Source organism: Temnothorax curvispinosus, unplaced genomic scaffold (assembly GCF_003070985.1).
Source record: "Temnothorax curvispinosus isolate PA1 unplaced genomic scaffold, ASM307098v1 QBEX01015766.1, whole genome shotgun sequence".
Lineage (NCBI taxonomy): Eukaryota > Metazoa > Arthropoda > Insecta > Hymenoptera > Formicidae > Temnothorax > Temnothorax curvispinosus.
Window position 1 is genome coordinate 195,227 of NW_020225546.1, and position 22,152 is coordinate 217,378.

General features: G+C 43.7%; 1 protein-coding gene across 11 annotated transcripts in view; it reads right to left on the minus strand.

The window, feature by feature from the left end:
- Positions 1–1,115: 1,115 nt before the first annotated feature.
- The window catches only part of LOC112466022 (multidrug resistance protein homolog 49), a 52,258-nt gene continuing 31,221 nt past the window's right edge, over positions 1,116–22,152 (minus strand). For 7 of the 11 annotated variants that reach the window (XM_025033870.1, XM_025033868.1, XM_025033871.1 and 4 more), the window contains 14 exons: positions 19,457–19,593; positions 17,427–17,496; positions 16,700–16,790; positions 15,490–15,680; positions 15,056–15,304; positions 13,457–13,870; positions 12,587–13,010; positions 11,009–11,212; positions 9,529–9,880; positions 9,224–9,457; positions 8,134–9,083; positions 6,189–6,590; positions 5,699–5,845; positions 1,116–2,977 (listed from right to left, as the gene is read on the minus strand). In XM_025033870.1, coding sequence (XP_024889638.1) covers positions 2,774–2,977; positions 5,699–5,845; positions 6,189–6,590; positions 8,134–9,083; positions 9,224–9,457; positions 9,529–9,880; positions 11,009–11,212; positions 12,587–13,010; positions 13,457–13,870; positions 15,056–15,304; positions 15,490–15,680; positions 16,700–16,790; positions 17,427–17,496; positions 19,457–19,571 — 4,047 coding nt within the window. In that variant the 5' untranslated portion in view covers positions 19,572–19,593 and the 3' untranslated portion in view covers positions 1,116–2,773. The remainder of the gene's footprint in view (positions 2,978–5,698; positions 5,846–6,188; positions 6,591–8,133; positions 9,084–9,223; positions 9,458–9,528; positions 9,881–11,008; positions 11,213–12,586; positions 13,011–13,456; positions 13,871–15,055; positions 15,305–15,489; positions 15,681–16,699; positions 16,791–17,426; positions 17,497–19,456; positions 19,594–22,152) is intronic. The other 4 variants (XM_025033875.1, XM_025033878.1, XM_025033876.1 and 1 more) reach the window with 1 other exon arrangement.

Here is a 22,152-nt window from a genome sequence, read left to right on the forward strand (position 1 = left end):
ATGGATATAATTGATAATATTTACATAATTATTTCTTTTGTCAATATAAATCTAAACTAATGTTAATTTTTAATTTTCTATAATTTCTATATAAATACTCTGAGAAAATAGTTAGAATAATTTTAAATAGATACAGATTTTATAGAACTCTTCTCCGAAGCAAAGATTAGTCCTTTTATTTCTTAAATGTGCGATTAGCAGTCACCCTTTATTTGTCCCATTGTATCTCGATTAGCAACGATCGCTCTTTTGCATCCGGCCGCGCGACATGTTTACACAACATTATCTCCCGACTAATGGATCGCGACGATGTCTGAGACGCGGCAGCTCCCTTAAGCCGAAGGGGCAAATTCTGAAAAATCATCCCGGACCTTTTTACACGCCCTTCGCCATCGAGCGTATATCATCGCCAAAGCCGATAAGCTTTCACGCCGGCGAGTCTTGTTATTAAGGCCTAAGGAGAGAAGGCACCCGTGGTGTCGGGAGAATATAATCGGGAAATGACTCTGCTGCGACGTATAATTTATGACAGCCGCTGCCCCGTTCGAAAAGTCGATCGCCATTCTACCGCATGGACCGCTGATTGTTTCGCGATTATCGATTTTCGCTTCTCGCGAAGGAAGCCGTTTTCGTATAGGAGAAATCCGGACCCTTACACGCCGGAATCGTCTCTTCTCGTAAATATATATTTCCTATTTCATTTTATTTATTCCTCGCCGTACATATCGTACACATTTGACTGTTATTGCGGTAATAAATTTACCCGTACACACGAGCACCGCTTTACATAATTCCTCTCGATCGAATTCAGCACATGCTCGCGAGCACATAGATTTTCTGGCGAAAGAGAGTATTTCCTCCCACGATCCAACAAATACCCTGTACGCGTCCCTTGTCATCCCTCGTCGCTGCTCGACCTCGTTATCTTCGTTATACTTGTCCGTCACGTAACAACGAGTCCGTTAAACTAACGTGTAGTCATTAAGGCACTGATGGGAAAAGGGCGGAGATAATTTATTACGTCTCTCCTGCGAATTTTCTATATTCGACGTTTCGTCCCACGGGTGAATTCGCTATATATTTTAACATCGGATATCCGAGTGAGGAGAGAGAACCCCTCCTTTTACTGCGCGAGAGAATAAAGATGAACATCTGAATTTTTCAGGTAAAAGAGGAGAAATGAGGAAACGCGTAGGGTCGGGTGCGGTCGGAGCGTATATTATTCCTGGAGAAATACTTATACATTTTTTATGCTACGTCGCTTAAAGTGCCGCTACGGCGCTGTCGAAATTACGACGACGACGGCAACGGCGATGGAGGAGTACTCTTATGTCATGTCCTTGAACACCTGTCGCCACTTTCACGCCTTGTTACACGAATTACGTTTCTCAAATCGATCGATTCGGCTACATTGTCTATCTAATCTAGCGGGACACGAGAGGGGCGTATTAGATCAATAACATTAATTACGCTAATTGCATCTATTCAGACCAAAGCACCGATCTTTCGTTCGACCGGCAGGATAGAATAGCGGATGTGGATGATAAATTCTTGGTTCTGATATTAACGAAAGAATCCTGTATATTTTCTTTTTCTACTCGATTGTGTCTTTTCTTCTTATATAAAAAGAAGAACGGCCAAATTTCCTAGCACTCGTCACGAGATATGACGGCTCTCATAAAGATCGTAGGAACTCTGCGTGGTGCGCGCGCACGAAGAAATATTATTACCTGAGAAAATGCCTCGGGGAGAAAAGTCGACGCGTACGAATAACAGCGGGATGGAGGGACGGTAAAGTCTATTATGTCGCTTGCCATTATGAATAATGCCATGTGACGCGTTTCGCCGTCTAGAAGGATGGATCGTTACGTGGGTGCGCAAGGTACAATGCCTAATGAAGTAACGTGGCCGCCAGGAGAAAGTAACGTGCATGTCCCCGGTAAAAGGCTTTTGACGGGGGACTTAAATCTATCAGCCGCAAAAACATTTTTTATAAAACTATCAGAGAAGAAGTGATAAGCACGGATGAAATGGTCATATAGAGAAAATGCAGAGGGGAAAAAGGCCGGGAAAGAGTGGGCGAATATTCATTCGCTTCGTCAACCTTCATCAGTTAGTACGAATGAGGACTACTTATCTAATTGTAAGACACGCGCTAACTTAATGAAATATCTGTCAAAATATGCAAATGCGTATTTCAGTCGTCAAAAAGTCGCGGTAATGCTATCGTAATTTACTCGTATCGACATGTGTAAAACGATGAATGCAGAGCGATAAGTTGATGGGATTATTCAAACCGCGTGTGTCTCACTATGGCGCTGAAACTTAAATTCAAGAATTCTGACATTAATAAAAGCCCGGATTTCGATTTGCGACTGAGTTTACGTCGCAAATAAGTCACTCGATCCTCGATTAGTGATCTGAACCGCGAACGGTGCTGCCTGTCGTGCTTGCTGCGGAATCGGTGAATAAGCCATTGAAACCTCCGTAAAGCTACAAGATCCGTCTTCTGTGCTGGCGCATCCGTTCCTTTGAACGTCGCTTGTGTTCCTCGACATCTCGTGGCCGACGAGCCTCTCGGTGGTGGCGACGGCGGGCCACTCGAGTTCCGCTCTGTGGTCTTCGCGCGGTTTGATTCTCCTCCGCTTTCCGCGCGCTCGACCGCGTTTCCGATTCGGTTCACGCGTCTTCAAGATGCCCGATGCACCGCGACGGCCGAGTCGCGCGCGAAGAAGGAAAAAGCGAAGGAATCCGACGCCTGGTCGGTCTTCTACTACTGTATAGTCGACTCCTGAAGATTGTGCAAGTGAGCGTAGAGACCATCGGCCTCCATCAGATCGTCGTGAGTGCCCATCTCGGCCACGGATCCCCGATCGAGCACGCAGATCACGTCGGCGTTCCTTATAGTGGCCAGACGGTGGGCTATGGTGATACACGTTCTGTTCTGCATGGCCTTGTCCAGGGCCGCCTGCACGACCTGCACGCAGAAAATATCGGTTAATGCGATAGGCTGTTTCCCGGGGACACGTCGTCGACAACGGCGACGGGAATATAAATGTAAACGATCGTTAGGTTGGCTATCATTTTATACATTTTGTTCATCGGCAAAGATCTCATACGAGAGATTAAAATGGAGATGTTGTTCTCGGAATTTAACATATAAAATTGTTCGAATAATCGTTTAGGAAAAATCTTCTGTTCTAGTATATTTTTATACGAATTAATATCGAGGTGTACCCGAGAATTAATCGCTTGCGTTGGAATAATGTATCTCTTGTATCATTTAAAAAAGCCACAATTACAAACAGAGAATTATCTCCCCTTACAGAATTTATGTCTCTAACGCGATATAAAAAATTATTCACTGCTTATGCGATTCATTTTTGAAATAGTATGCTATAAATTTTAACTTTCGGTATCGCGCGTTGCATATATATATATGGCATCCATTACGCAAAGCGGGACGTGCTGCGTGGTATTGTAGAAGTGTTAAAAACAAATTAACATTAATAATACAACGTCGCGCGTACATGTTCCTTGTGCGTTCCCAGGGTATAAATTATTCAGCACATCTTCCCAAAACTAATCCCGTAAACGCTGAGTAATTAGCGCGAGCGGGCGTGTTAACGCGGAACACAATTTAAATCAGGGAAGCGATTCGGGCGCGACGCTTAGAGGGGCTAATCGAACGTAAGCACTTTCCCGTTTTACGGGACCCGACGACAAACGGAGGGATGGGCGACGTCGTGGGATCGTGTTCCGAGAGAGAGAGAAAGACAGAGGGAGAGAGAGAGAAGGAGAGAGATAGAGAGGGGGGAAGAGGGTCGATACGGAAACAATATTGCCGCGAAATTCATTTGGCCGCGACGAAGTCGTTTCCCGACAGGGGTGCAACAACCGCTTGCTCGTAAAACCGAACATTTCCGATTGTTAGCGCCGATAACACCGGAAATGGCGCGGTAGCCGGTTCATCCGGCAATTCGACATCGAGAATGAGGGATCAGGAGGGAGAGAGGGGCGAGAGGGAGAGAGAGAGGGGGAAAAAGAGAAAATAAAAGATATATATCTCGCTGTCGGCATCTACAGGCTGTTTGACAGATTATCGCGTGCCGTGATAATTTTTTTTTTTTTTTTATGAAATTGCTTTACGCGTGGGAATGGAAAAAATGTGATTGCGCGGCTATGCAATTTGAGCCGTTCCTGCGACAGAGGGCCGATGCGGGAGTATCACCGGGTTTTAATCGAACACGCCGGAATTAACATACACAACGCGTGTCGGCCATACAGCCGCATAATATGCGGGCATTATTTCGCCGCGCGCTCTTTGACTCGCACTTTCTACCTGTATTTTTCATCTAAATTCACCTGGGTCTCGTTAATATTCATCCCGCCGCGCTGCACTCACCGCGCGATAGTTTAGATCACCGCGAAATCGCCGCACAGTCGACGCTCCGCTGCACACAGTGGACACCGTATAAATACTCAGATATTTATTATCCGATTCCGCCGACTATATCGCACACGTTATTGCTTATCGGAAATAGTTCCGCGATGTTTACGTGCTATACGTGTATTGTGCTATACGTATTTGTATTACAATAGCCGCCCACTCTCTCTGTCTCTCATTAAAAATGCGAATCGCTTCGCTTGGATCGTGCGCGATAAATTAATTAAGCGTCATTTCTAATTTCTCTAATCTCTCATTATTTTGCAATTTGAAATGGGGCAATTTTCATACAGATCTTAGAGATTCCAGTTGCGTAGAAACAACTCTTAAAAATAAAGTTTATATTTTTTTTCCTTGTAAGGTCTGTCTATTCCATTTGTATTTTTGTTGCGTTTTTCGTTTCCTTCCTCATACAAAACATGAATATATATACACTTGTTTCGTGCAGCGTAAAGGAAAACGTAGCTAAAATGGATTGACCTAAAAACTCGATGCTGACTCGGAGTTAATGCAACCTACGAGTGAATGGGGGAAAAAAACAAGCACCATGTGCAAGCGCTATCTTCCTGTCGACTGAAGCAGCGAAATTTCGCGCGAGAGTGCAACAGACGTTCTTAACAACTATATAGCAGCCGGGCATTATGAAGTACGCGTTTCCGCCGGTGAAATTTTGCTGAAGAAAATCCGCGGATGACGCCCGAGGGAGACACACGGCCGAAACAAACCGTCGCCTCCGTCACTTCCGACGACCATTAACTCGATTGCCCGTCGCCGGTCGGTCTTTCGCGAAAACGATAACGGCCTCGTGCCCCTTCGGAAAAATTTTCAATCGGACTTCCAATCTCGCCGTCTCGATCTCGTCATCGACGGCCTGCGACGTTATTCCAGCGCCGAAGTGCAATCTCGGGAATTATGATACACCGTTAATCGAGAAATCGTACACCCTACACCGTGCAAAAAAAAAACGGAAGTTGGACACGTCATCCGAATAGTGATTGTTCCGCTCTGCGAATCGTACGGTTTTGTACGGTTAATAAGCGACTTCCCGGTAATATCGCGCAACAATTCATGGACGCGTTTTACTTTAGATGCAATCACTTTTGTCATGGGCTCGTTCATCGCTCTTATTTTATATTTCCGAGCACTATTCGGACTCCAGAATAAAGCATATATTCTCTGACATTGTGGTAAAGAAAGGAAAAAATTATTCGCGAGTAGTTTTTTTTAGGAGAGCAGCTTAACGGTTCTCACCTTCTCGCTCTGAGTATCGAGGGCTGAAGTGGCTTCGTCCAACAGTAAGACTCGAGGATTTCTCAATAGCGCACGTGCGATTGCTATTCGTTGCTTCTGCCCACCACTAAGCTGAGTGCCCTTTGATCCCAACCTCGTGTCGTAACCCTAAATAAGCAAATAAAAAAGAAACAGGATTATATTTAATCGCAGAGATAGAAGAAATGGTTACAAAGTATTAATAATACTTTAATGAAATATTAATAACATTAATTCTCTCCTCATAGCTTTTATATTTTATTCTCTTTTCTTTCGAATAATTGTAACTTTTAAAAAATTTTTTGAAACCTATTGTAATGTTAACATTACATTTATATATATTCTCGTGGTATTTTTATTACACGTAGCAGCACAAAAAAGGCTCTTGTTTCTCTCTTTTTTAAAAATATGCTCCAGATTTTTCGCTGCGCGTAACTCATACGCGGGTATTGTATAACATCGGCAAACTAACCAATGGTAGCGAAGAGACGAATGTATGGATGTTTGACATTTTGGCGGCCTCGATGATCTCGTTCATGGCCGCTTGTCGGCTGTTGTCGCCATAAGCGATGTTCTCCGCGATCGTTCTGTCAAAGAGCACCGGCTCCTGCCCGACGACGCCGAGCTGCGATCTGAGCCTGCCCAGCGAAACCGAGGCGATGTCACGTCGATCCAATGTCACGGTGCCGGAGAGCGGATCGTAAAGCCGCTGCAGCAGTTGAATGCAGGTGGATTTCCCGCAGCCACTCTGACCCACGAGGGCCACCATCTGGCCCGGTTTCACGATCAGATTCAGCCCATTGAGCACCGGCATCTCCGGCCGCGTCGGATAATGGAAGTTGAGCTTCGAATATTGTATCAAGCCGTCTGCCTTCTGCGAGGGCAAAAACACAAAGCGACTCGTTAGCCGGGGAGGAAAGATTCGAGGACTCGCGTTAATCCCGTAATTTACGCGTCGCTTGCCTTTTCTAAATCCCGCGATACGCGGAAAGCAGAGGAGGCGGAGGAGCTCGTTTCATTTCTTTTTTCTTTCTTCGGAGTTATTGTAAGGGGACAATTATTGCAACGGCACGATCAACTGGATTATGATTTGGAGATATTTAACGCGGAGTACGCTTGATTTAATTTACGCCAAGTACTCTCAGATACCGGTGTTGGTTCTCAACGAAATCAATTTCGCGTCTTGAACGTAATTAACGAGACACTGCTCGGAGCAATGCTTATCAAACAGCCCTAAATTTCTAACGGATGTAATATCATTTGCACAGCGGTGTTCCGACTTGCGCGCGCGGGTACGTTTACAAACACGATGCACTGCAAACGAAACGGAAAACCGCGTTTCGATGCGAAGATTAAACTTGCATCCGGCAATCAGCGGCATTTACGGCAAGGCGTCGCGGTAATTATCGGATTAATTTGCGCGTCCGTCGCGCACGTTGCGCGAATCGTCAAAACTGTTTGCGATCCCTGCGCGCTCTATGCAACGTGGTTACGTAAGCAGTTTGTCGAGTGCATTATAAATTATGTGGCTCCGTTAGAGATCTCGTTTAATAATCTCCTTAATAATAGATTAAATAATAGAGTACTATTTAGCGTGCTGTATGTAATAAATCTTGCATTACACTGATTTTGCGTCTTACAACGAGATAAAAGCGCTTCTACAAAGATTTCGGAGAACTATAAAACAGACTGTTGATAATTTTGTTCTTCGAAACTATCTTTGGAATCTATACGAATTTTTTAAGTACCGTATAAGTCTTATTTCTATCTACTTGTGTTACATATCACATATCGGTCAAGTTCACTTATGTCGAATTCTCTTCTTGTTTTTTATACATAAAAATATGCAAACATTTCTTCGCTTTCAATTCAATCAATTCGATTTTGTTAGTCTGATTATTCAGTTGGAAACTCATTTACTTTATTTACAAGGGAAATTATTCCGTAATGAAACACGTGAATCACGTCGGCGTCCAATGACACTCGGCACGTGTGTTAAAACAAATCACTAAGGCTAATAATTTTACGATTCAGTAGCCAATTTAAATGCTATGTTCAGTGTCGCGTAAATTTCGATTAACTTTGTAAGAGATTAATTAAAAGTTAAAACTAATTATGTACACGTCCCGTTCTTTATTACTTTACGTTCTTTGCGCAAATTTTCTATTCTCTTAGCAAAATTTAATTACATGTCCTATCTTTCGTTCATTATTATTATTTTACATTTTACATGTTGGCGATTCAAAGCCAGCTGCAATTTGAATCTCGCAAATATTATTCATTTAATGACCGCAACTAAATACATGTGTATAACGAAAAGAAAGTGCGCAGTGCTCAAAACGCGTTACGTACTCGCTACTTCACGAGTAGCCGAGTAGTTTGCAAACTGAATATGCAGAATATCAAAGCGAGCTTACCCAGTCTAAATCCTTTCCCTCTGAGCCCGGTGGCGAAGTGATTTCTGGAACTCTGTCGAGCAGCTTGAAGATTCTGCCCGCCGAGATCTTAGCCGTTTGGAAGTTCGGCGCGAAGGCGAGCGCCTGTCCGAGCATCCACGAGCCGAAGATCAACGCTTCCGACACTTTGATGACTTTATCGTACTCGAGTCCCTCTCTGGCCACCAGATATCCTCCGTAATACAAACTTATGGCGTAACCGAACATCGGCGTGGTCTGGCCGCACGAGTACACTAAACCTCTCAGCCTGTTTCTGATTCTCGTTGCCTGGGCGACGCGGTTCAGTTCCACGCAGTATCTCTTGAAGAAGACGTCCTCCTTGTTGAGACTGGCGACCGTACGTATGTGGGTTATCGCCTCGACGGCTACCCGAGTGGCCGACTCCATTTTCTTCTTCTCCTGCATACCCTGGCCGCCCATGACTCGCGCTTCGAAGAACACCGCGGCGAGCACCAGCGGGATTGACACCACCGAGACCAGCGTCATCTTCCAGGTGTAATACAAGGATATGCCGATTCCGATCACGAGGGTCGAGAAGGCTTGGAGCATGGAGCCTATGCGAGTTCCAGTCGCGCCTTGAACGGCCGCGGCGTCCGCTGAGAGCCTCGCGCAGAGCGCGCCTACGCTATTCAAGTCCTCGTCGTACCAGCCCATCTCTTGCTTCAGCATCGCGCTGAACGCCGTCTTCCTTATTCGCGTCGTCATACGCACGCCTGCCAGGCCGAACATGTACATTTGCAGAAAAGTACTGATACCTGTGATCACGCCGATGACAATGAAGAGTATCGAGAGGAAAATGGTATATTTCATGACGTCGGCGGGCTCGGGAAGATTCAGTACCCAGTAAATGTCACCGAATATAATAGCGAAGGCTGGGAAGGAAGCGCCTACCACCCCTGCCGCGATACATCCTGCAAGAAATCGTAAATTATTTCTTTTTTTATTGATATTTTACTACTCGGCTTTTTTTTTATACTTTTTACATGATCTCATAAGGCCTGAACTGTCAACAGATTCACTACTATCATTGTTCCCGTTAGCTAGAAATTACCGGTCAAATTTAATGGCCATTCCGGCCTGTTTAATCCGAATATCCTCATCATAGGCGCGTCATAAGGTTTCTCGTACTCTTCCAAATCCTCCTCTGAGGAATCGGATCTCGCGAGAGAGAGTCGATGGGAGTGTGCGGATAACGTGGAAAATTGTTTGCTCAACGGCGGATTCTTCCTCATCTTCGGGGACATTGCGATCTTGGCAGCAGTCCTCTTGGCAGCACTGGCCCTATCTATATAGTGACGAATAGCGGAAAATTAATCGTGTATCTAAACATTCACGGATAAACGAGCTAGAGCGCACCTTTAGCTGCGTTCTCCACGTGGACGGAATGCAGTCCGTAATAGTATTTTTTGAGCGCCATCAATTCCTCGTGGGTCCCTTGCTCGACGACGACCCCGTCCTTAATAAACACGATCCTGTCGACGTTCGTGATGGTGGAGAGTCTATGACTGACTATAATCGTCGTTCTTCCCTTCGCTGCCGCGTCAAGGGCTCTCTGCACGGTCGCCTCGCTGTGAACGTCCAATGCAGAAGTCGCCTCGTCCAGCAGAAGAATCGCCGGATTTCTCACCAGCGCACGTGCGATGGCGATTCTCTGCTTTTGTCCACCCGACATTTGAGAGCCTCTCTCGCCCACTGGACTGTCGTATCCCTGAATTCAAAAACCGGCCGCTTCATCGTTTCGATCCTTTGTGCGCGAATTGACATTGGGATGCGACATCGCAGAACGTGTCTCAAAAAAGATCAAATTTTGGAATCGAGAGAAATTCATCCAAATTGTCTATACTATTCTATTACATTCTATTACATTCTGCTGTATTTGAACGCCTGCTGTACGATATGTCGATTAAATCCACGTACATTCGACGCGATTTAACAGATAACGCAGTCACTGTCCACAAATATTATCGCGGCAATGCAAATGGGGTGCGCTGATTACATTTCTGATGAACTTACACCGAGATGCCCGTGCAAATCTCATTTTTCCAACGATACGGAAGCTGCGCGGTTAAATTGTATGTAGCGCTTGCGAACGTATAAACCGGATAAACCCGAAATGTGTGTGCAAACGCGGACAGCGATCCAATGGGACTATCGATTCACCTACCGATAATCCGCTAATAAACACCTAATAGTTGACACATGCGCAATCTCGGGTAATGTTATTTGCTCCGCGCACGGTTTAACACGCGTGTTTTATCGCCTGTTTGCGCGCGGACTGCCAGGCACACCTGAGACTATTGTTAACACATCGCAACGCGCGATGACAACGGTTATATTCAGTCGGAGAATTATTGGGAAAATCACGCCCCCTCGTTTCGTTAATTATTAATTTTCCTCTTTAATTACGTTCGCCGAAATCTCAAAACTCCCGTTTAATGAGATTTCATCGATTAGCTTCGAATACGCGCAATTTCTCATGGTGATGAAATTTTACAGATTATCAAAATCAAAATGGTCTCAAGCATTTTTGCAATTTCAAGTTTGAGCATTGTCATCATTGTGATTCTAAATAACAATTATCATTATTAGCGATTACGTTCGTTCCACGATCGATTCAACATATTCCGTGCAAACGTGCTGATGAGTCTCGGTAGAAGAGACAGATGTCGAACGGATACAATGTCTTCGTTCGGTTTTCAATCGAGTGACAGCGCCGACGTATTCGCCGGCTCTGTGACTTCCCGATGAAGCTGTCGAAGCACGACCAAAAGGAAGCTATAATTCCGGACGGGCAAAGGGCGCGGCTGGACTACGAGAAAAGGGCGGCGGTGCTCACCTCCGGTAGTTTGCTGATGAAATCGTGAGCGTTCGCTTCCTTTGCGGCTTTGATCATCTCCTCCTCGGTAATGCTGTCATTTCCGTAACGGATGTTCTCGCGTATCGTTGTGTCAAAGAGCACCGGCTCCTGACCGACCACGCCGATGTGCGAGCGCAGCCATTGAACGTTCAACGTCGACACGTCGACCCCATCCAGCAGGACCTGCACAGGAAAATATGGGAACTCCTGGAAATTGTCTCCCTTTATGTACCCACACGTATGCCGTGTTAACGTGCTAACATTTCGCGCGAAATGAGAATTGATAGTTGAGTGGAACGATAATGACGTGGAGAACTCCGTTTGAAAACAAACGTCGCTGTTACATAATTGCTAGGCAGGATAGATTTCTTAAATAGCCATAAAATGAACAATATAATTTCTAAGCAGAATACACATATATATATCTTACAATTAGGTATATATTTCTTTTTTGCTGAGCGTTACTGTTTTCTCAATTTTGAATCGTAATAACAATAAAATTAAAATATTAGCAATCATTAGATATGAGTAGAATTATGAAATAAAAATACGAGCAAAACAAAATTGTAAAGCAAAACGTGAGATTAAAAAGAGTACATAAATAACGTAACGTCGAAAGAAATAGTCATCATATTTTTATATGCGTGTACCACGGAAACGATCTATGGGAAACTGCACGTATGCAGCATTTTAATATTACACGTAACTAAAAGCGAACTTTTAGTTTGCAACTTTATCGAACACACACGCGTGATACATCCGTTGGGTAGGGCGCGGTAAAAAGCCGCAGAGTATAAAACATAAAATGTTTATTACACGCAGGATGCTGCGTTACTATACCCACAGCTACTTTGGCGCCGTAAAAATCGCTGTTGCGTTATAAAATTGTAACGACATTCTTCACCGCGCGCGATCTCGATCGTATGAGAATCTAGCGACACCGATCGTCTCTATGTCTCTCTCTCTCTCTCTCTCTCTCTCTCTCTCGCGTGAAAGCGTGGCGGAAAGAGCCCACTATTTTCTCCCGTCGCGACTTTTCCCTGTTGTGAAAACATAAACAGGATAAGTGAGCCGACACCGACGCTCAAAAACGTTCGACGGGAAATAATGGAAAATGTAATACGGGAATGATGACCGTAAAACAATTATTTTCCGAACAACGCCAAAGTAAATTACCACAGCGCAACGCCATTTATTCAGCGTCATTGTATTTTCGCGAGGGATAAAAACGTCACTTAGACCATTTATGGCGCTATATATGCTGTTATTAACTTTGTTCCCCACGTAACAACGCCCGTCATAGTGCGCGAGTCGCGCCGCTCTCTATACGCTTTTGCCATTAAAAAATTTCATATAAACCGGTTTACAATATGTCTCTCGCGTAAACAAAGGAATGAAGTGCGGTATCCAAAATTCTTACGTCTTTAAGTTAACGCGTTCTTTGCTCCGCACTGCGTGCGTTGTACGCGATGAAAATCAATAATTTTGACGAAGCAGCGAATACTCTTTCTGGCGAGAAAAAAAAAAGAATCCGATTAATAATAAGTCGCTACTGACTTGTCCTTCGAGGGGATCGTAGAGCCGTTGAACGAGCTGCACACAGGTGGATTTACCGCATCCGGATTCACCTACGAGCGCCACCGTTTCGCCGCGATTGATCTTCAGATTCAGCGCCTTGAGCACTTGAACGTTCTTCCTCGCCGGATAGCGGAACGCGACGTTCCTGAACTCGATCTCACCGTTGACGGTGTCCAGCCGGCGACCCTCCTTGCTGAGGCTGTCGATCGACGGCACGCGATCGATGACGTTGAATACCGCGGCCGCGGAACCCCTCGCCATCGCGAATGCCTCGAGAAGCGGCGAGGTCAGGCCCATGTTTTGCGCGCCGGTTAAAACGCCGAAGAACACGATCACTAATACCCCTGCCGTGTACTCCTTTACTTCTTTCGAGCGGTCGTCCAGGATTAATTGCACCCCGTACCTGCGCGCAAGGGAAAATCTACTTTTTGCGGTTTTGGAGCGTGGCACGTCCTCGGGAAAGCTTTTTTTTTTAACTGCGTAAAAAGGAACGGCACTATTCTATACGTAAGTGCCCAATTATCTATCTCGTGGCTTTTATATTATATTTATAGAAAGATGAGAATTTATTCATATTGTTAAATAAGATAGATACAAAATTCAAGCGAAATAATTACGTTAGACAAAACAACGTCAGAACAATCAGACGTTCATTATAGCTCATTTAGTGCTTATTTAAAAATGGACATGTATTTTATCACGAGAACCAGATTTTCAATTACGACACGCGTGACATACTTCTGATATCTCATCTAACAATAAGTTATCGAATTTTAAAAAAATATTCACAGAGCATAGGTTTGTGCGAATAACGCGATGCTTTTTGCGATAATAAACACGCATCCTCACCAAAACGCCAACGCGTAACTGAGATATATGATAAACCACATGATGCCGCCGCCGATTCCGGACCACATGCCTCTCCTGATGCCAGTTCGTTCCGCGGGCACGAGTTTCTCCGAGTACCTTTCCACCTCTTTCTGCTCGCCGTTAAAAGCGACTACGGTCCTGATGGCGGCAAGAACTTCCTCGGCGACGCTACCGGCCTGACCGTAGGCCGCCAGCTCCTTAGCCGAGAGTGAACTTTGCACCTTGGCGACAAAGGCTGTAGCGATTATTATGATCGGCGCGCAGCTTAGCATGACCAGGGTCAACTTCCAGCCGTACACGAACGAGATGATGACAGAAGCGAAGAACGAGGTCATTAAATACGTGATGACACTTAACTTTTCTCCCATGCCGTCCTTCATCTTCTCCAAATCACTGTAAAAAAAATAGGCGAAATATCGTCATTTTATCGTATATCCGTTGATGTAATAGCTAAATAAATCCTTTGATCCCCTTCGCGATCCTATTTCGGCTTAATATCATTTTCTACATAATCGAAAGTTAGTCTCAAGATTCAACTTTTAAGCAAGCACGTGCTCGAAGCTCCGGAACCGAGTTTTGATCGAGATCAACGTTTATCAGCGTCTGTCATTGGCGACGTTATCGCTATCTGATATTTTTTCCACACAGCCCATCTGCCACAAGATTAAAAATCTTTATGTAACGCTGGCTATATATTGTTGAACAATCGATAGCCGATCAATGGAAAGTAGACGCGATCAATTTCTGTATATTCTACTAGATATATATTTTTTTAGATAACAAATTACTGAGCGACATTGCTGTTATCATGTTTATTGCAGACACTCGGTCTGCAATGAACTGTAATTGTAATAACAATAAATGCGTTTAATTACATATACGCTAAAGCGCAATTAAAGCTTATCTCTTGTTGCGCGTTTTCTCCCTATCTTTATCGCGATGTAGAAAAATGGAATCGTGACCGACTAACGGGACCGGCTATCTCGAGATAAAAATTAACATATTTGCGATTTACACGGCTAATAACTTAATAAGAGTCGCTCGTCCAATTACTATACGGTGTAATGCGAGCGAAGGCAGAGATAGTGTGAGAACAGGCTTTTCGAGTTTCGAGCAAACGCCCACCTGTTGATGAACACACAGGTTCTCGCCTCCTGAACTTTGCTCCCCGCATCCGTCCCGCGTTTACATTGACGGTCTCGAAAATCGAAGGTACAACGTCGTCTTTCCTTTGAGGACGCATCGACGCGTGAAGGTACGAATATTGTCCCCGCTGACATTATTTCGTAAAGAGAGATCATACCGAGAGTCATCCGAGATGCTTCGAATATCAAAAAATTTGCACAGCTTTCGTATTTTTTAAATAATATCCCTTTTAACGAGTCGATGCGATTGTTTTTGTTAATTGTATTTTGTAATCACAACTCTTTCTCAGTGATTTAATGCTACTGATGCTGATTAAACATTTGATGAACGACACTGCGTAGTCATTTGTCACGGTGAATTTTGCGATCGATCCCTATTATCTGTATGTGATACAATACGACACATCAGCGCAATGATAAGAAGAAAACTCACTCGTTAATTCTACTCGCGAAGTTGGTCGACGTGTTCGTGTCGTACCACGACATGTCTTGCCTAAGAACGGATCTTAGAAACATCTTGCGTATCCTGGAGATTTGTCTAGAGGCAGCGAGATTGAGCAAGTCGACCATGGTCATGCAAAGGACGAACATAATCGCCGATAGCGCCGCGCAGGAGACGCCAAAAGCCACCGAATCGTCATAAAGAGCGTCCATCTTCTCTTCGTGAGTTGCATTAGCAGGTCTGAAATAACATTTTTTTTTGCGTCACAATAAAATAACACTCTGCTTCCCCCGATCCGGCGTTCGAGGGGATTTATTTTCAGGAATCTGTCACACCATGATACATGTTCTCCTTGTCGTTATAAAATGTATCTCGCGGGAAGACTATCAATTCTTGAAGGTATAAAGAGGTGAAATGTTACTTACAAAATCTTGCCACCCCCGAACCACGGCATTATGACGGTTGGTGTGGTTGTGTCATTCCTATGACGATCCAATAGCAGAGTGCTGAATTCACCATATTGAATGATTGAAACTGGAATGGTCAAGCCTACGAGGCCACCCAGTATCAGGCTTAAGAAGACCAGCATCAACTCGCCCCACGTCGCAAATCGAAACTGATAAATTTGAAACAATTGTAACACATTTATATTAACCACACTTACGGTACAATTTTTGCCGTCGTAAATATTATTGCGCTTCAAAATTTACGAATAGCGCAACAATATGGAATTTATTGTGATACGCGTGTCTATAAGAATGTAAAAGAGAACACGATTTCTGTATTTAAAACGCGGAATGTTTTTTTTTCGCAAAAGTTTCGCAAGCACGTGTACGAGTTATTCGGCGCGGCGAACTCGCGCGTTTTTGAATGATTCAGCAGCGCGGATTCGCGCTTTCCGAGAGATTAGCTTGCAAAAAATTAATACCCGACTAACCATGATTGACGAGCGACCACGCAACCTACTTCTACGCAAGAACAATCATAATTGACCGAAAAACGTATTCGAATTTACGGCGTCGTGAAAAATATCGTTCGAGTTTAATTCCCGAGCGTGCGGGAGAGTTCATGGTCTATTAAATGGGGGAATTATAATGCGGAAAATTATACAAATGTATCCCGGCAATGAGTCATTAACTGTCGTTTATCACAGAGAGCAGTGTCATTAATCACTGTCGCGCATTTAGAGATGCCCCACAGTCGGTGCAATCGGGAGAGAAGTAACATTCTTAACGGTTTCGCCGGCGGATCCACTCCACCCCGGAATGCGCGTCTTGCTTCCATTTCGTTTATATTAGTGCAACGTCGCGTGAAAAAAAAACGTGTACGGTGTGCCGAATTTCCATTCGCGTTCTCTTCATCCGCTTCGTTAGAGTCGACTTATCTTTAGAGGAATATTGACACGCTAATAGTTTCCGAGTTGTAGAGCAATCGAACGTTTGAAAAAGCGGCTTTGACTTTCGATAAAGAATCTATAGAGTTTTCTCTTCCTTTCGGAAGAGTGGAGGACGGTATGGGACGGACACCCCGTATATTCTCGATTTCTCAAATATCCCGGCCTCCGCCGCAGGGAATGTCGCGCATGAATTTCGACCGAGGACACCCTCATAAATTATTCTAACAGGGAAAACTCACCAGTTTGTAGTATGGCACGGGTGGCAGCGATGGCGGCTCCGACGGTTTGTCCTCCTTTTCCTCCGCCTTCGTTTCCGATGGTATGAATTCCCTGTCGACACAAAATCCAAATCGATCGTTAATCGAAATCCTTGAGATTAAAATTCGATATTTATTCAACGAACCGATCTTTCCCATACTTTTCTATGGATTTCGCTCAAATTTCTCAGTCGGGAGAGTGTGACACATTCATTTTAAATTTGTCAAAAAATGCACCCAGTTAAATTCTCGTCTATTTTCACTGCCCGTTGACTCGGGCACAAATAACAAGACTGGACACATTTTTCGCAGTGGTGGGAAAAGGAATTAGGAGAATCCAACGAGTGTCGAGCATCCGAAGGATTAGGAACCATCGTACCAGAGGACATTTCGCAATATCTGAAATTGCATTACAACCACCAAAAAATAGGATGAATGATAAATGAGTGACACGGTTATTTTTACGAGGCGGTGAAAGAGACGAGGAGGTTTTGATGCCGGAAACATCCTCGTAAAAAACACATATGCGTTTCCCCGTACGAAATCATATACAGTCCGTAAAAGTTTTATGCGAGCCTCCTCTGGCCGTATTAAAACGTTAATAAGCCGGCGAGCCCTGCCGCGCACAATGATCCATTATTCAGTCTCTACGTCTCGTATATTTACTTCTAGATATATACGTCACAATCTGTAACAAGCTCATTCGTACATTTCTTTGCCATTTTCCCATAGCATGTATTCGGCTTCGTGTTTATCCTTCTCCTTGTCTTGTAGCGTGTCTGAAATTAGATATACAAGAGATACCGTACACACAAAAAATTCCACAGACACATTTAAATGCAAAGCGTGCTGCAAATAACGTGTCATCGTCGTTTATTGCATTTAACCGCGAGATAACATGACAATGGCGAGATTGACGGGATTCTAAATGTCTTTTATGTATTTTCGAATCGTATATCACACACGTCACGCAGCTGGATTATTACGCTTTTCGTTAAGAAATGATAAAGAGAGACATTAGCAGACGTGGCTTTATCTATCTTGATCGCGGTCGCATTTTTAGAAATTGTTATTGCCGTTCCAAGAAAATAATTCGACGAATCATCCAAAATGGTCTCTTCGGCTAGAAATCGTGAATCAAACGGAGGATCTTCGTAAATCGACAATTTAAGGATCAATGAGGACGCGGTGGAGGGTTTTCTTTGGGTAACTCGGCGGGAGCGCAAAAACTATCGGGATCCGCGGGAAGTTTCGACATAGTCGTCGCAAAGCCCAGGAACCAGAAGAGTAGTCCTGGATGAGAGACTTTGGCGAAAGTCGACCGGCGCGGCGGCGTCTCTCCGTGGGGGCTCCATTAGCGACGTAATTGCTGTTAGAAACTCCCCCGACAAATCTACGATCGGCACGGAATATAGAAAGCTTTGCCACCTGAAGTAATAACAGCGCCGCGCATACTCGAGGACGTATTAGCGTCAGCGTATTTTCGCGCAAAATTCGTCAGGTCTACGGTTTCACCGCGTCGAGCATAAACTTGCGAAAATTTATTCTGGAAATTATTGAAGGCAGATCTTTAGCGGGGGGAAGCACAGGAAACGAGTTATTATTTTGTTGCTTCTCGTAAGGAAAACGTATTCACTTAAGAATATTTTGTCCCGTGTTTATCGCGGATTTACTGAAATAAAATAATAATAAATATGATAATAAAATATTTAGGATAAAATGATAATTCCTAATGGCAATTTTGAACTTTAATTACAATTCCGGTTCGAAGGTTCATTACGACAATGTCACAACCTCTATATACTTCACGGTGTCTGTGTAACCGATCGTTTCTCAGAAAAACTTTCTTAGTCGTGAAAGCATTAAGACGAATGCCAGTCCTGGGAATTTCAACAGTAAGATATTTAGTGCCTCTTAAATACGTTTTCCTCGTAGATTTATTGAATAATTCGTAGCTCACTTTTATCGCAGAACTTAAATGAGATCCACCGAACTTGTACTTGGATACATTAATGTATTCACTTAAAAGTGAGCAGTAGAACAGTTATTTTCAACGAGAACTTTTTTATTATCTTGAGAAGATATGTGGTTTTCTATTCATACTAGTCGCGAAGAATAACATGCATAATACTTTATGTGTATTGTGTCTATGATCATGATGAAAAGCATAATAATCCAATATATTTTCTGTATAATTTTTCGCTCTAGGTTAGTTTTGAAATTATTTTATCTTTTACAATTTTTTAGTAAAATAGTTTTTTATCCAGCAACAATTACTCATTTCCGTTTGAATGCAAACTGATTTTTTTTTTATTCCTACCTAAAAAATTAATAATAACAGATTTTTTCTTCCATGGTTAAATACAAATACGACGATAACTGAATTATTCCCCATCGATAGTTATAATCGTTCAATATGAAAAAAACGTTTGCACTTCCGTGCAAACTTTTGCAAACATCGAAGCAAACACACAGTAATATCTCAAGCCACTTGAAATAAATCACTCAGATTTGATCAAGTTGTTCATTATATTGTTATGCGATATGGAATTAAGTAACATTCTGTGATCTATCGGATTTTTAATTAAGTGAAACTTCTGCATTTGCGAATCCAGATTGATAACAATGATAACTGATCGTTCGTAACTTAACTCCACATCAAATAACGTGGTAAAGTGCGATAAATAAAAAGCTGACTTTTAAGCAAACCAGTTTATATCCGACAGTGTAAATACTTACATCTCGAGAGGATCTTTCCCTGGTGGGGGGAGTGATTTGCCATGAGCGTCTCCATTTGGATATCCGGTGACCCCTCGCGGGGATTCGTGGATAACGGATAGATTCGCTGCGTCATTGTGCATTTTCAATTAACGACTCTGCAATCATAAGAAGGAACGACAATCGTGAAGACATTTTGCAGTGATCTAAACCTTTAATTGAGTCGGACAAAAACCGAATTTACAGTTAATTGATTCTTAAGTCGTTGAATCTCTCGCCTTTTTTACTTTTTGCCTTTTGTTACATTCTCAACGTTTTATCTTTAATTATGGCGAGCAAAGAGAAATCTCATCGTTGAGATATCGGACTCGGAGATAGACAGTTTGCTCGAAATCAAACGTATCGCAGTTAGTCATGCTAGCGGTGACGCAAATAGTGCCCCTATTTACTCCCGCCATTATCCACTATATCATATGTTTGCATGTTGAAATACCTCAGTCTAAACAATGATTAGACACCGCGCTAGCCACGTTAATTAATCGATCGGCCGGTACAAGCTGCATTAACAGCAACGACGAATTCACTCTACGTTCCATCCTATATTAAAGATATCCTGTTCCCCGTCGGTCACGCGCGACACGGCCCCCTTGTAAAAGAGAAATGTCGATTTGCTTTTTCGATACGTCGAATAAAACGAAACTTTATCCGGCCGGCGCGGGCGGATCGATGGTTCTTTCGATATGCAGACAGGATATCAGGTTCGTGCTGTTAAAGAAGAGAAACGGACGACGACATCGGGGCGAAAGGTCGGCCAGGAACGACGTTAAGGCTCGCCGAAGCTTTTAAGAACGCGATGAAAAGCGCGGACGAACAAGACCTCGTTAGAGCAGTGAAAAAGCACTGACGAGGGGCGTTTCACGCGGCCCTCGACCGATCCGATCGGACGGATTGCGATGGTCGCGCTCGTGTGATCGCGCGATTACAGACTTCTTCCTGATAATGTTCCTCGTGCCCGCGAATATGGGTAAAAGAGTTCAATTCCTCGAAATTATACAAATCTTGTTTCCAACATTCTCCTCGTATCTTATTCAGATGTCTCACGTATTCCGATTTGTCTTCAATGGACTACGAAATGACCATCACATGTCTGTTTATTTGCCATATGGTCATTATCATAGCCATATATAGTTAGAATTATGTTATCTTCGTGGTGACGTGTTCAAAATTAGGGCGGCGTTAGGGTCCATAGAATTATTTACGCTTTTAGGCGTGACTTTCGTTATCATGATTTATCTTCATTTCCAATTAATTCGAAACAAACTTCTTATCACTTTGCCAAGTTTCGCAGACTAAATCACCCCGTTTAGACTAAATTACTAAATCATCGTGTATCGAATGAGATGTAATCGCGATCCTCTCTCGCCCGTTATTCGATATGGAAGTAATACTTGTCGCTAGGACTTTATTAGTCTCGTATCGCCGTATCGTTATCGATCGCAGTCTCGTGATTGCATTTCACAGTAAAACGAAACGCGGATGAATTATTGGCCACCGCTCGAGAATTAATTGCCGAATCTGTCGCGCTAAAAGAGAGACTTCATCTTTGTTTCCTTAACTAACGAAGCCCCCTTTTTGTCTCCCGTTCGAAATATTGAAAAGTCGAGGGTATTTAAGCGCTCGCGAAAGAGGATAGCGACGTCAGTTTCAGATTATCCTATTTCACGGTAGGATTTCCCGATTTCATTTGTCTCTCGCTCGACCTTCAATAAGCTCACCTTCAGGCGAACGGGATTTTTTCCTCCGTCGCTTTAACCTCCGCTTCGCGCGGAGGAGTTTATAAAATTTTACCCTTTTTCTCCAGTTGATTTAACACGACCGACTTTATTGGCTCCGACAAATAAATTGTCTCGTTCATGCGACTCACTTTCTTTCGCTCTCGAAACCATTACAACTCCATCGGAAACCTTAAAATATCAATCGCGAATATCCTGTGATACTTTTTGTGCAAAACACCTAGATATAGATATATTGCTGTCGGAATCCAAATAAAAGAAATGGAGAAAGAGATATCAAAAAAGATATCAAACAGGGGAAGGAACAGATGTGCCTAAAGTCCTAAAGAACAAGTCGCAGACTCGAGCGAGCGATAGTTTCAAAAGTATACCCGCACAATTTTCAGCCTTTTCGAGTCTCCTTCGAGACTCGTAAATCATCGATCAAAACGGAAGTCGGACGGAGGTATATAGCCGTCACCGAGATACCGAGACGCATTTGCCGCGTTTCGTCGCTCGTCTGCGATACAGCGCGGGCACAATACGGCCCATTAATGACGGAAAGGTTATTGTCGACGGGAAGAATGAACGTCGGGCACTCGCAGACTCTCGGAATAAAGAACTTTGCGCGCGGGCTACTAAGACTTTCATAACGTCGCTTGACTTTCCCAATATACGCGGTAACGTCGTTAGGACGGAATCACAAAGTAGAGAGTGGAGTCCAACAAACACGGGGACGTAAACCCGCTTTCATTTCTCAGCGCGTCGCGCGCTCCGTCGCGCCGTTGAAAAATCGCGGCTAATTGAAAAAATTGCGAAAGTTGCGAAAACTTTCGTCGGTAGTCGTCGCCTCCGAGGTGCCCATCTTTCGCGCTCGCCGGAACTCCATTAAGCTCGGAAACTAATTTCCCAGCCGACCTCCAACGGCGCGAGGCTGTCTTGTAA